The 12,389-nt window shown below is 44.2% G+C and overlaps 1 protein-coding gene across 4 annotated transcripts in view; it reads left to right on the forward strand.

Moving 5' to 3' along the window:
- Positions 1-12,389, forward strand: part of CC2D2A (coiled-coil and C2 domain containing 2A) — a 133,774-nt gene that overhangs the window by 57,257 nt on the left and 64,128 nt on the right. For all 4 annotated transcript variants that reach the window (XM_032333880.1, XM_032333881.1, XM_032333879.1 and 1 more), the window contains 4 exons: positions 3,770-3,910; positions 6,893-7,049; positions 7,821-8,065; positions 10,246-10,423. In XM_032333880.1, the coding sequence (XP_032189771.1) occupies positions 3,770-3,910; positions 6,893-7,049; positions 7,821-8,065; positions 10,246-10,423 (721 nt within the window). The remainder of the gene's footprint in view (positions 1-3,769; positions 3,911-6,892; positions 7,050-7,820; positions 8,066-10,245; positions 10,424-12,389) is intronic.

Consider the following 12,389-nt stretch of genomic DNA (forward strand, 5'->3'; position numbering starts at 1 on the left):
AGCAAACTCCCTGCTGAGTGTGAAGCCTGACCCGGGGCTCAATCCCAAGACCCTGAGATCACTACCTGAGTCCACACTAAGAGTCAGATGCTTAGCCAACTGCACCACCAAGGCAGCCCTATATCATTATTCGAAGGCTGACATTATAGAGATGTGATGTTCCCTGTTGATAGGCATTTGTATTATTCTTTTTTTTATTATAGAAACTGCACACTAATTGACATTCCTGTGTGCATGCGTATTTCCACAGAATGAATTCTTTGAACAGGAATTTATAAATCAAGGACTTTCAATGTATATTTTTCTTTTTACAGTCTAGCCTGGAGTTGGAAATTCCTCCAGCGAAGTGGAAATTAGCAATGTTGAGATACTATCACTGTAAAAGTTGAAGAATATGTTTTAAAAGGCAAATTCTTATTTAGTCTTTTTAAAAAAGCCCACAATGCAGCCTCCTTGTGAAAATAATTTTTGCTTAAGCATACATTGGGTAAGAAAAATGATAGAAAGCTGTCGTGAATACAGTAGTGGTTTTATAGAACTCGTATTTATTCATCAGTATTTGAGAACTAGCAGAATTGTGTGAGAGATGGACAGACCATGCAGGGGGCCCTGCGGACCCCCCGGACCCAGGGCACTCTTTCCACTGCCCCTGGAGATGAACGCCTCTGCGATCCAGCACTTCTGGCCCAGTAAGAGAGTGGGTTCTAGCCTTTTCTTCACATTTCACTATTGTTCAAACAAATCTAAGCAGATGGCCTGCTCCTGGCTGTCCCCTCATGCGGGCCCTGACTGCCGCGGACCAGCATCCCTGGGAGGCCCCACTCGCTATGCACAGGGACCCTGGCAGGTGCAGCTCACCTCGGCCCCAAAATGTCAGTCATTCTCCGTCTTACCTTCTGTCAATGGCCTCCTGACCTCATCGCTTGTCCTCTGACGGGAACCAGCCCTATACGGAAGGCAGCGTGGATGTTCATGCAAGATAGGGAAGCACCGCATTTAACTCTTCTTTCAGGGTCTTCACCCTCAGACCTACTCAGACTTGAACAAATAAAGTATGACTCTAGATCCCCATTTGGCTGCCGCTTTCTCTCTGTTTTCCTTCACACCCAAACTTGTGGAAGACGCGAGCTTTCTTGCTGCTCTCCTCCCTCGCCTCCCGTTCCCTCGACCCCGTCCTCACTGGCCTACCCACCTTTCCTCGGAGGCTGATCTTGCCACAGGCCATGGGCGCCTCCGCCCTGCTAAGCCCCTCCTGCTACCTGGCCTCTTGACCATGAGAGATCCTGTCACCAGAGGGGCCTGGGGTGACATATTTCTTCCCTTCCCCTCCCTACACCACCCTCTCGTGGATGTCTGCCCCCCTCCCCTGCCCCCGTCCTTCCCACTGTCCTTGGTCTACGTATTCTCCTCTGCCCAGCACCCAAAGGTTCAGAGTTCCTCCCGAGTGTTTCTTTTTGTTTTCTTTATTAACCTGCATTTCCTCCTGACAATTGAATTCAGTCCTGTGGTTGGAAAGAACATCCAGAAGCCAGTGGCTCCCAGAATTTCACCTCTGGCTTGAAACTCCGTTCCACACTCTGGACTCCATCTGCACCAGGTTTCAAAAAAGGGTTGCCTGACTCCTTGAACACAACTGCCTTTTCCTTTCCTCTAGAGCCCTGACTACGATTTGTCATTAAATATTCTTCTATGATGCTTTCTTCTTTAGCTCAGATGTCAAATTTTTCTTGCCAAGTGTTCTTTTTTAGCATTTCTGAGAAACTATTTTGTCAGGTACTAAAAAAGCAAGTAGAAAGTATATCAGAAAGCCTTAAGGTGTCACATAACTCAGTAAAATAATATTACATTGAAGTTTTTCAAAGGGAGGCAGCGTAAGAGAAGAATAGGCCACTTGATACTGACAGCTAACATTTGTGGGTCACTTACTGGATGTCAGGCACGGCTCTCGTATTAACACTTACTCCTCTCAACAGCCCTATGGAGTGCATTCCATTAGCACCCCAAGTTCACAGATGAGGCTTGGAGAAGTTAAGTTGTTTGCCCGAGGCCAGCAAAACCTACAGAGTCTGATTCCAACCTCCGTGCCCTTAAACACATGCCTTACTGATTTTCAAGAAGGACATTTTGGGGGTGCCTGGGTGGCTCCGATGGTTAAGCACCTGACTTCAGTTCAGGTCAAGAACTCAAGGTCCTGGGATCTAGCCCCTCCCTGGGCTCCCTGCTCAGCGGGAAGTCTGCGTCTCCCTCTGCCCCTCCCCTCTGCTTGTGTGCCCTCACTCTCTCTCTCTCAGATAAATAAATAAAATTTAAAAAAAAAAAAAGAAGAAGAAGAAGAAGAAGATGATGATGATGATGATGAAGGAGAATGTTTCTTAATTCATTGCTTTCTTGCTTCTGTGAGGCCTTCAGAGTCTCGAATCTTGGCCATCCAGCTGCTAACCGGCTGCCATCTCCCACCATCCTCTTTTTCTGGAGCCGGCAGCTGAATGATTAGAAACCTAGGCCTCTGTACCACCTCCACAGCTGAGTCATCACAAGTACACCCTCCAGACTCGGACCTTCCTTCTGGAGGTCAGGAGATGCTAATTAATGAGACCCTGCCTCCGTGGTTTCCAAGGGCACTCTCTTAGGCAAATCTCACGTTGTATGTCTTCATTTATCAGTGTGTCTGACTCCTGAGCTAAATGGTAAATTCCTTGAGGACAAAGACACCCTCAATCTCCTAGACATTTCTGAATCATCTGGAGAAACACCTGGTACTTGTTCAAGAAAAGAAAAATTGTCTAATTAAGTAATTAAAAACAGGGGCGCCTGGGTGGCTCAGTGGGTTAAAGCCTCTGCCTTCGACTCAGGTCATGATCTCAGGGTCCTAAGATTGAGCCCTGCATCGGGCTCTCTGCTCAAGCAGGGAGCCTGCTTCCTCCTCTCTCTCTCTCTGCCTGCCTCTCTGCCTACTTGTGTTCTCTGTCAAATAAATAAAAATCTTTTTTAAAAATTTTTAAAAAGTAATTAATAACATAATAGAGTACATTTGGGTTCTGGATTTGACTATCATTCATAAGAGGGCTTAAAGTAAGGCATTAAATAATTTCCAGACACTTTAAATAATGGAAATAAACATGAAAGCGTTTCCAACAATCACCAACCATTTGGTGCCTCTTCAAATCAACCTGAAGTATTGTTAATCTGGTTAGAAAACTCTCCTAGGCAGGCAGTGACATTACCTCATCTCCTAAATGTAGAACTTGTGATTTGTGTTAACAGAGACAGACTGCAGTATGTTTGTTGTTAACTAGGACAACAACATACTTCTCTAAGTGTACAATAGTTTAGTCCATGAGAATTGAGTTTACTGGGCTTCTTATTTTTACAATTTCAAAGATGGCTGTTTGCCTAAGGGTACATAGTATTAATAAGAACTTTAGAAGGTAATTTAGTTTAATTGAAGTGAGATTCACCTAGGGAAAACAAAACCAAATAACCTCTTGAAACACATTGGCCTCTTATTGTCTTCAAATTTCCATTCATATCGTCGGATTTCCAGCACTTAAGAAGTATCATAGGTATCAAGTTAAATATACTATGCTATAGTTATTATAGTTTATTATATGTAGTTATTATAGTTATTAGTTTCTTCTTTCTATTTGCAAACCCATATAAATAACTTTTTGTAAATTTTTTAGTGTCTTTTTTTTATTGATATGTTAGTCACCATACGTCATTAGTTTTTGATGTGTATAAATAATAATAATAATATTCTGTCTTCTAGGCAAACAAGAAAACTACGTGACACTGAACAAGAAAAAGATCGAACATTGCTTAAAACCATCATAAAAGTTTGGAAGGAGATGAAATCCCTTCGAGAATTTCAGAGGTTTACGAATACACCCTTGAAACTTGTTCTGAGAAAGTACGCTTTTTTTTAAGTTGTTTTATTGGGATATATATGCATAGAGAAAAATGCATAAAACATGGATACGGCTTAAAAAATAATTATGAATAAATAATTAACAAGTAATAATAACGACTAAGAAAACAAATAAATAATGATGTAACCACTCCCCAGGTTAAGAAATGGGGCATTACCAGTACTTGGGGATATTACCAGCCCCCATGTTCCTAACCCCAGCTACTTCCCTCTCCCTCCCAGAAGTAACCATTTCCCAGATTTTTATGATCAGCATGTCCTTGTTTCCTTGTTTTTATCTGTGTGTAATTCCTAAGAAAAGGTAGTTTACTATCCCCTGTATGTGGCCTATCTACAGTCTTTAGTGTTTCTTCACAACTATGTGAGATCCATTTACTTAATATCACATAGTTTGCTGGAGTTTTATATATTTTCTTTGTTTATAATGCTTCATTATATGAATACAACAAAATTTGCCCATTTCATTGTTGACAGACGTTTGAGTTGCTTCTGTTTCTCAGCTTACAGATAGCACTTCTGTAGGGATCCTTCTGCATGTGTTTTAAGGTACATGCATCTAAGCTTCCCCCAAAATACACCTGGAAGTAACATTGTTGTGTCTTAGGGGATGTGCTTCTTTGATACCCACATGCCGAGGCCAGATACTTTTCTGGCGTGGTTGTGCCCACTTATACTCTGGCCAGTGTTCCTGTGGATCCCAATCACCAAAACCATCCATGTCCCCTGCTGTTGTCAAACATTACACTTTGCTTGACCTTATTTTTCCATTCAAGAATTGGCCATTTGGACTTACTCTGTCTGTTCAAGGCTTCTGTTGAATTTTGGACTGAATTGGTTGTCTTTGTTTCCTTTTCATAGTTGGTGGGAATTTGGTGTATGTCCTGGACAGGGGGTCTTTGTTGATGATGTGCAGATACCCTCTGTAGTTGACTCTTACTTCCTCTTGCTGCTTTTTGAGGACAGAAATTCTTAATTTTAAGCAGATAAAATATGTTCATCTTTCTGCTTATAATCGGTGCTTTCTGCTGCTGCTTTAGAAATCCTTCCCCTGAGTCAAGTTGATGTTCTACTCTATTGTCTCTATAGTCTTTATAGTTTTGTCTTCCTCATTCATCTTTTGTCCATTTGGAATTGATCTTTGTGTACAGTGTGGAGAAAGTATGCTTGGATAACATTTATGCTCTGTAATTCTCTAGACTTTGATACATGACTAAGAGGACAGTTATCACAATAAAACCATATTCTGTGTATTAAGTAAAGAGCATCTCTGCTGCTGGTGTTGTTCCCTTCCCGATTGTTTCTGAGTAAATATTGTACCATACATCCACAAGAAAAGTAATAAATGTGGGCGGTTATTGGATACTTTGCCTTGAAGACAGCCCTGTTTCAGCCAAAAATAGCTGCAGATTGTAATTTTCTTTTAGGGTTTTAATTTTCATAAGGCTCAGAAAACATCCTACAGGTCCCAGGACAAACACAATATCATCTTTCTGAAAGGACCAGATTGCCATTGGATCTCTGATCCCAAACAGAGCACCCGCCATTCAGTATCTGCTCAGTTAATAGTAGCTGAAGAAAAAGAAATTCATACAGTCTGTTCCAAAGAAACCACGGTGTCTTCCAGAAATTCCAGTGTTTCAGCTTCCGAATTCCATCTCCCAGACTACCTCTCCTTCCCAGAAGCAGAACATAAGTATTTCGCTGCTTTCTCTTTCCTGCTTCCTTCAGTTTAGAATAAACTAAATTTTATAGGAAATTTGCCCTTAAGGTCACCTGTAGGTGACACTTTTTGTGATCCTTAACTCCACTTCTTTCCATAAGTAGCTGCCTCCTAAATTATTTTGGAGTGCCCTTCTCCACACTCTCCATTTACCTGGCCACCTTACAACACAGCATAAATTCTTCCCTGAAAAAGTCATCGAATTTTCACTAGTTTATGTATGCCTCTGAATAACAGGGAGCAAAGCAAGTGGGTCTCTATATGTCGAAGATAGAGCATAATTTCTGAGTCGGATTTCTACAATGTTTATAAATTTTCAGTGCTACTGTGTTTCCAAAGTGAGGTCTTCAGTAGTATCCTAGAGTGCAGAGTCTGTACCCTAGCGAAATGCTAATTGCTAAACCACCAGGCCCCATGTGAATGTAAGCAAATCTGTGTCAACCTCAGGCACCTGAGTAAGTTTATCCAAAAGGAACAGGAACTTTAGGAGTAAAACCTGAAGGCCTGGCAGCAGTGATCAAGTAAGGCTGGGCAATGAGCTACAATGTTGGGCTGGGGAGGAGGAAGGAGGTATTGGGTGTGGCATGCCTGCCACCGCTTTCCAGAAGAATCACACACTGTTTCATATACCACGTTTATTTAATCTCTGCGTGGCTAGGGCCACAACACCTTTTAGGGCAGGAGATTTCACAGCACTAATGTCCTACCGAGCACGCTGCAGGAAACACCGCTTTGGGCTGGTCAGAACTCCTGATAAAGTGTCAGCAGAATCATCAAAGAAAAACTCAAATTGCCAATCCAAAGTCAGACTAGTAGTTTCAGGGGCTCAGAAGCAACATATTGAAGAGGTTCCTCAGAGACTTGAAGCACTAGTAACTGCGATGACCCACTACCTCTCCTGGCCTGGAATCTACAAGGGCTGTGTCTGTATGCTGTCTGCGTCACTTAGCCCAGGGGGGCACCGTTGCTTAGCCATAAATAGCAATCTATCGCTCATAGTTCAGCTCTTCCACTCGCCAGCTGTGTGTCCTTAGGCAAGTTCCTTCGTCTCTCTGTGCTCCGGTCTCCTTGCGTGTAAAATGCAGATGATTGTAGTATTGGCCTCCCAGGGTTGAGGACTAACGGGTGCAAAGCTGTCAGACGAGGACCTGTCACACAGCTAGCTCCATACAGGTGTTTGCTGTTATTACTACTCTGTTACTTAATGTCAAGAGATAACAAAGCTACTGTAAATTCTTTTAAAGGGAAAAAGTTGACCAGGAAGCAGACAAAGCAGCATATGAGGCAGAAATTCAAGCTGAGATAAGTGAGTTGCTGGAAGAGCACAGGGAAGAATATGAACAGAAGACGGAGGCGTACAGAGCCGCGTACCAGCAGTGGAAAGCCTGGAAGAAAGCCCAGGTTTGTCAAGCCCCTCAGCCTTGAGCAGGGTTGACCTTGGGGACCGGAGGGGTCTGGGAGGCCAGCCCTGAGGCCAGAGGAGGGAAACTGGACAGGCTGACTGGGGCCCCTGCTGGTTCCGCTCTGTCTCCCGTGGAAGGCAGGGCATTGATGCTTCTGGGATTCCCTGGGAAAATGATATAACTTTGTACACATAACCCTGAAATATTGACTCCAAGCACAGTAAGTAACAGATCAGGTGACCTGCCATAGCTGTGCCCACAAGCCTTACTTTACTTTCAAGATGTGTCCTTGGCCTTTAGAACCATATTAATGACCACCAGAACAGCTAACCCTTTTTTTTTTTTTTTAAAGATTTTATTTATTTGACAGAGAGATCACAAGTAGGCAGAGAGGCAGGCAGAGGGGGAAGCAGGCTCCCCACGGAGCAGAGAGCCTGATGCAGGGCTTGATCCCAGGATGCCGAGATCATGACCTGAGCCGAAGGCAGAGGCCCAACCCACTGAGCCACCCAGGCACCCCATAGCTAACCTTTTTAAGCCCTTTCTAGATCCCAGGCATTACCTCAGTTCAGCAGCCCTGGGAGAGCTTCCACTGATTGTCCCCATTCTGTAGATGAGAAAACAGACAGAGATCACGCGGCTGCCGGAGGACACACAGATGGTTGAGGCAGAGCTGGGTCGGCACCCGGGTCTATCTGGTTCTGAAGACCATGGTCATAAGCAAAATTGCAAAATGTCTGCTTGATATAGATTGCCTTCTACCCAACAGAGGGCCAAGAAGAAGAAAAAGAAGCAAGAACATCCTGTCGAAGAACATCCCAACGAGGGCTTGGAGGAGCCGTATCCCGGGGAAGAGCCTGTGAAGCCAGTCCCCCCGGAGCCCACCGATCAGGCGTTGGTCGAGCAACAGGTGAGGGAGAGGGCAGCCCGGAGCAGGAGAAGGCCTGGGGAGCCCACGCTGGTGCCGGAGCTGAGCCTGGCGGGGAGCATCACTCCCAACGAGCAGTGTCCCAGGTGAGTGGATGACCCCTGTCTGGCCTATGTGATCAGGAGAACCCTGAGCTCTGTAAGTCTGTCTCAGATGGAACTACATGAACGCGTAGGTATTGTCCATATTTTGGTGATTTCCCATGGTTCCCCTACCTCCGGCATCCCCATGAACCACTCAGGAGCACACTGAGGGAAGTCGCCTAGGGCAGGTGGTACCTGCATGGCTTTTGGTTTGGAGCCTTTGTCTGTAACCTCAGGGAGTCTTCTGTCCGCTGGTAGCTTGTTCTCTGCCCTGGGCACAGACATGCAGGTCTGACCTTGACTCTTGTTTTCAGCAGCCCTGGGGGGCTAGCTTCTCTCTTTGAAGGTCCCCAGAGAACCTCTCAGAGGAACTATGGATAGCCCCTGTAGACATTTGAAGCATACACTCCAGATTTGATAGATATATACTTCCAGGGGCCTTTGGGTGGCTCGGTTGATTAAGTGTCTGACTCTTGATTTAGGCTCAGGGTTGTGAGATCGAGCCCCATGTTAGGCTCTGTGCTGGGCCTGGAGCCTACTCAAGATTCTATCTCTACTTCTGCCCCTCCCACCCCACGTGTGCTCTCTCACTCTTTCTGTCTCGCTCTCGGGGGAAAAAAGAACTACATTTCTAGTCTTTCATATGATGCCTAAGAGAGAAACAGTCAGAAGCTTCACCTTATACACATACATCTATACATAGAATAAATTCGGTCACCCTCAGAGATAATTAGGATGTGGGGATTCATTAGAATGTCCATGTAAGACTTCCTACAGCCTCCTTAGTTTCAAACTCCTGTTAATGTACCAATAATATATTTTTTAACTGTGGCTTTTTGTATCTGTTCTCCCAACTTCATAGCATTCAGATACGACATATATATAAACTGTTCCCCAGCACTGAATTAGCTATTTTCAGGCCACAAATAGCATGCCATGATTTTTAAAAATGTGAACATCCATAGTATGTGATTACACAGTAGGTTTTTTTTTTTTCATTACATGTCTTTTGTTTTCTTTTCTTAAAAGATCTTATTTATTCATTTGAGAGAGAGACAGACAAAGAGAGCACAAGCAGCGGGAGCAGCAGGCAGAGGGAGAGGGAGCAGCAGACTCCCAGCTGAGCCAGGAGCCCATTGCAGGGCTCGATCCCAGGACCTGGAGATCATGACCTGAGCTGAAGTCAGACACTTAAGCAGCTGAGCCACCCAGGCACCCCTGTCTCACTGCAATTTAGCACACCGGAGTGTGCTTTGGATTTTCATTTTTCTAAACGTTCCTTTTTCTTACCGAACTTGAGTCGCTATTGACTGAACCAATGACTGTCACTCTGGGTGGGTATTTCTGAAAATATACACGATAAAATTAAAAACTACTCTTGGGGGTTTCAATTTTTTTTTAACTTCCTGGCTAAAGGAATGATACGCTGGCCAGGATACCTTTTTTTGGAATCCAAGTGGCCTTTAAAAAAAAAAGAAACCATTCTTAAGCCCCTGCATCCAGTGAATACTCATCGTTGGAAAGTGTTGACAAAAAAACAAAAAAAAACTGGAATCATTGAAAAGTGGATTTGACCTGTTACAATACGCTATTACATTTTTAGCATTAAAAATCCCCCCCCAAATATACATCACTACTGTCCCTTATGAATTGGATTCACCGTACTTACAAGGACTATGATCAGAGGGGGAGAGGAACCATGAGAGACTGCAGATTCTGAGAAACAAACTGAGGGTTTTGGAGGGGAGAGGGTGGGGGGTTGGGTGAGCCTGGTGGTGGGTATTAAGGAGGGCACGGATTGCATGGAGCACTGGGTGTGGTGCATAAAGAGTGAATCTTGGAACACTGAAAAAGTAAAATTAAATTTAAAAAATACTTAAAGCTTTGGGGTGCAAACATAAGGCTTCTTTGAAAACAATTAAGGACTCCATAACAGAGTGAATGATGCTTGGACTGCAGTTCTTCAGTCCCTGGTGGACTCTGGAGCGCACATTTCTTAGTCCATATTGCAATTTGTTCTATGAAATTCCTTGAGAACCATGGCTGTCTTGGCAGGACGAGAGCTCCAGTGACTGGCCGAGTCATCTGCAGTGTATCTTATTCTGTGCAGTGCCCATTTGTCAGACGCTCCAATTTTCCCTAGTAAAGTACTAACCCCATCTGTGATCGGCCTCACTTTGCAGGGTGGAGGTCTTGCGAAGGGAGGATGTCAAGAGGCGCTCGCTATATATAAAGGTGATCTTCAACGACAAGGAAGTGTCCAGGACCGACAGTCGGCCACTCGGGGCAGACTTCCGAGTTCACTTTGGACAGATTTTCAATTTGCAAATATTCAACTGGCCAGAGAGTTTAACATTGCAGGTATGCATTTCAGTTATAGTCATTATCCCAAGCATCTTTTGGTGATCACGGGTACAAGATGGTTTTAAGGCTTGTTTATTTATTTTAGCCAAAAAGAGAGAAAAAGAGTTCACAAGCAGTGGGGAGGGACAGAGGAAGACAGAGAGGGGAAGCAGACTTCCCGCTGAGCAGGGAGCCCAACGTGGGGCTCGATCTCACTACCCTGAGATCATGACCTGAGCCAAAACCAAGAGTCAGACGTTCAACTGACTGAGCCACCCCAGTGCTCCAAGTATAAGATGGTTTTAAATCATCCATTGATGATGCTGGTGTCCTGATAGATTTTCAAGGTGAACAGAAGGTCAGTCTCCTCCTGGGCACATCTGTCCTTACGGTTTTGGCAGAAGGGGATCTGTTTCCTCCTCACCCTCTGAAAATGCTGGCCATGGTGCACCAGGACGTGCCTCGAGTTGGGGAAAGGGAATGAGAGGTGGGAATCCCTGGCTTTTTCAGTAGTTCAGTATTGCTGTCTACCTGGATCCTAGCATGATAGACCCAGAAATCAATACCGCCACAATCACAGGTGGCTATGATGGGGTGGCTACAGATTACAGGATCTCCCCAAAATAAGTATCAGCACTGATCTAAATCCCACCATTAGCAATGTATCTATTCGTTCCAGTTTTAGTTTCCTGGGGCTGCACCAATTACGCTGTTCAACTGGCTAAAACAACAGATAGTTATTCTTATATAGCTCTGGAGGCCCTGAGGTTTGAAATCTAGGGGGGCCATGCTCCCCCCAAGAGCACTAACAGAGAAACCTTTCTGGCCTCTTCTGCTTCTGGTGGCCCTTGGCATCCCTTGTCTTATAGCGTCACCCCAATCTCCTCCAACTTCATTTGGTCATCTCCCTGTCTCTGTGTGTCCCTTTTTGTCTCTTACAAAGACATTCTCACTGGACTTAGAGTCAACCATCATCCAGTGTCAGCTCATCTCGATGTTTAACTAATTACTTCTATAAAGAGCTTATTTTAAAAAAATAAATAAATAAGGTCACATTTTATTTTATTTTTTTAATAATAAAAAAAAAATAAGGTCACATTCTGTGGTTCCAGGTAGACAGCAATTTTTGGATGACACTGTTTAATCCACAACAGTGTCCAAGCTTGCTGTTTGAATCTTCCCCTAGGATGCTAACAGAATTCTCTTATATGATAGTAATAGGCCTTTTGACTAGGGTTGCAAATATCTGGCACACATGCCTTTGTCATCCACCACCCATGTAGTCCACATCCACCATTTATGCACAGATTTCTCATTCCTATCCACCACCCTTGCAAGATAACTATTTTTTGCGTCTTCCCACATAGAACTTCAGAATCCTTCTCAACACTGTACTCGAGGCAGCCACTACCTATTGATTGTAATTGACAACATCTGCAGATAACATTACAGCTGTATCATTATTAAAATATTTAGGGGTATGTGGGTGGCTCAGTTGGTTGAACATCTTCCTTTGGCTCAGATCACGATCCCAGGGCCCTGGGATCGAGGCCCACGTTGGGGTCCCTGCTTGACAGGGAGTCTGCTTATCCCTCTCCTTCTGCCCCTTTACCTGCTTATGCTCTGTCTTTCTCTCTCTCAAATAAATAAATAAAATCTTTTTAAAAATAAGATAAATAAAAATAATTAAATACTTCTGTACGGGATTCCCCAAATGCCACTCTGGTCCACTTCCAAGATCCCTTGGACCTTCCCACAATGGGCCAGTTAAAGGGTGTGTGAACAAGGCTAATGGCTCCAGGAACTTGTTCTCATGTATGGCTGACATCTCTTCTGATTGGTGAGCACTTGGCTGTGAATATTCTCTGACATTCTGAACATCAACCATTACCTAGATCTTAGTAATTAAAAGCCTATTAAAACTGGTCGAGGAGGGGGACGCCTGGGTGGCTCAGTTGGTTAAGCAGCTGCCTTCGGCTCAGGT

Source organism: Mustela erminea, chromosome 2, assembly GCF_009829155.1.
Source record: "Mustela erminea isolate mMusErm1 chromosome 2, mMusErm1.Pri, whole genome shotgun sequence".
Classification (NCBI taxonomy): Eukaryota; Metazoa; Chordata; class Mammalia; order Carnivora; family Mustelidae; genus Mustela; species Mustela erminea.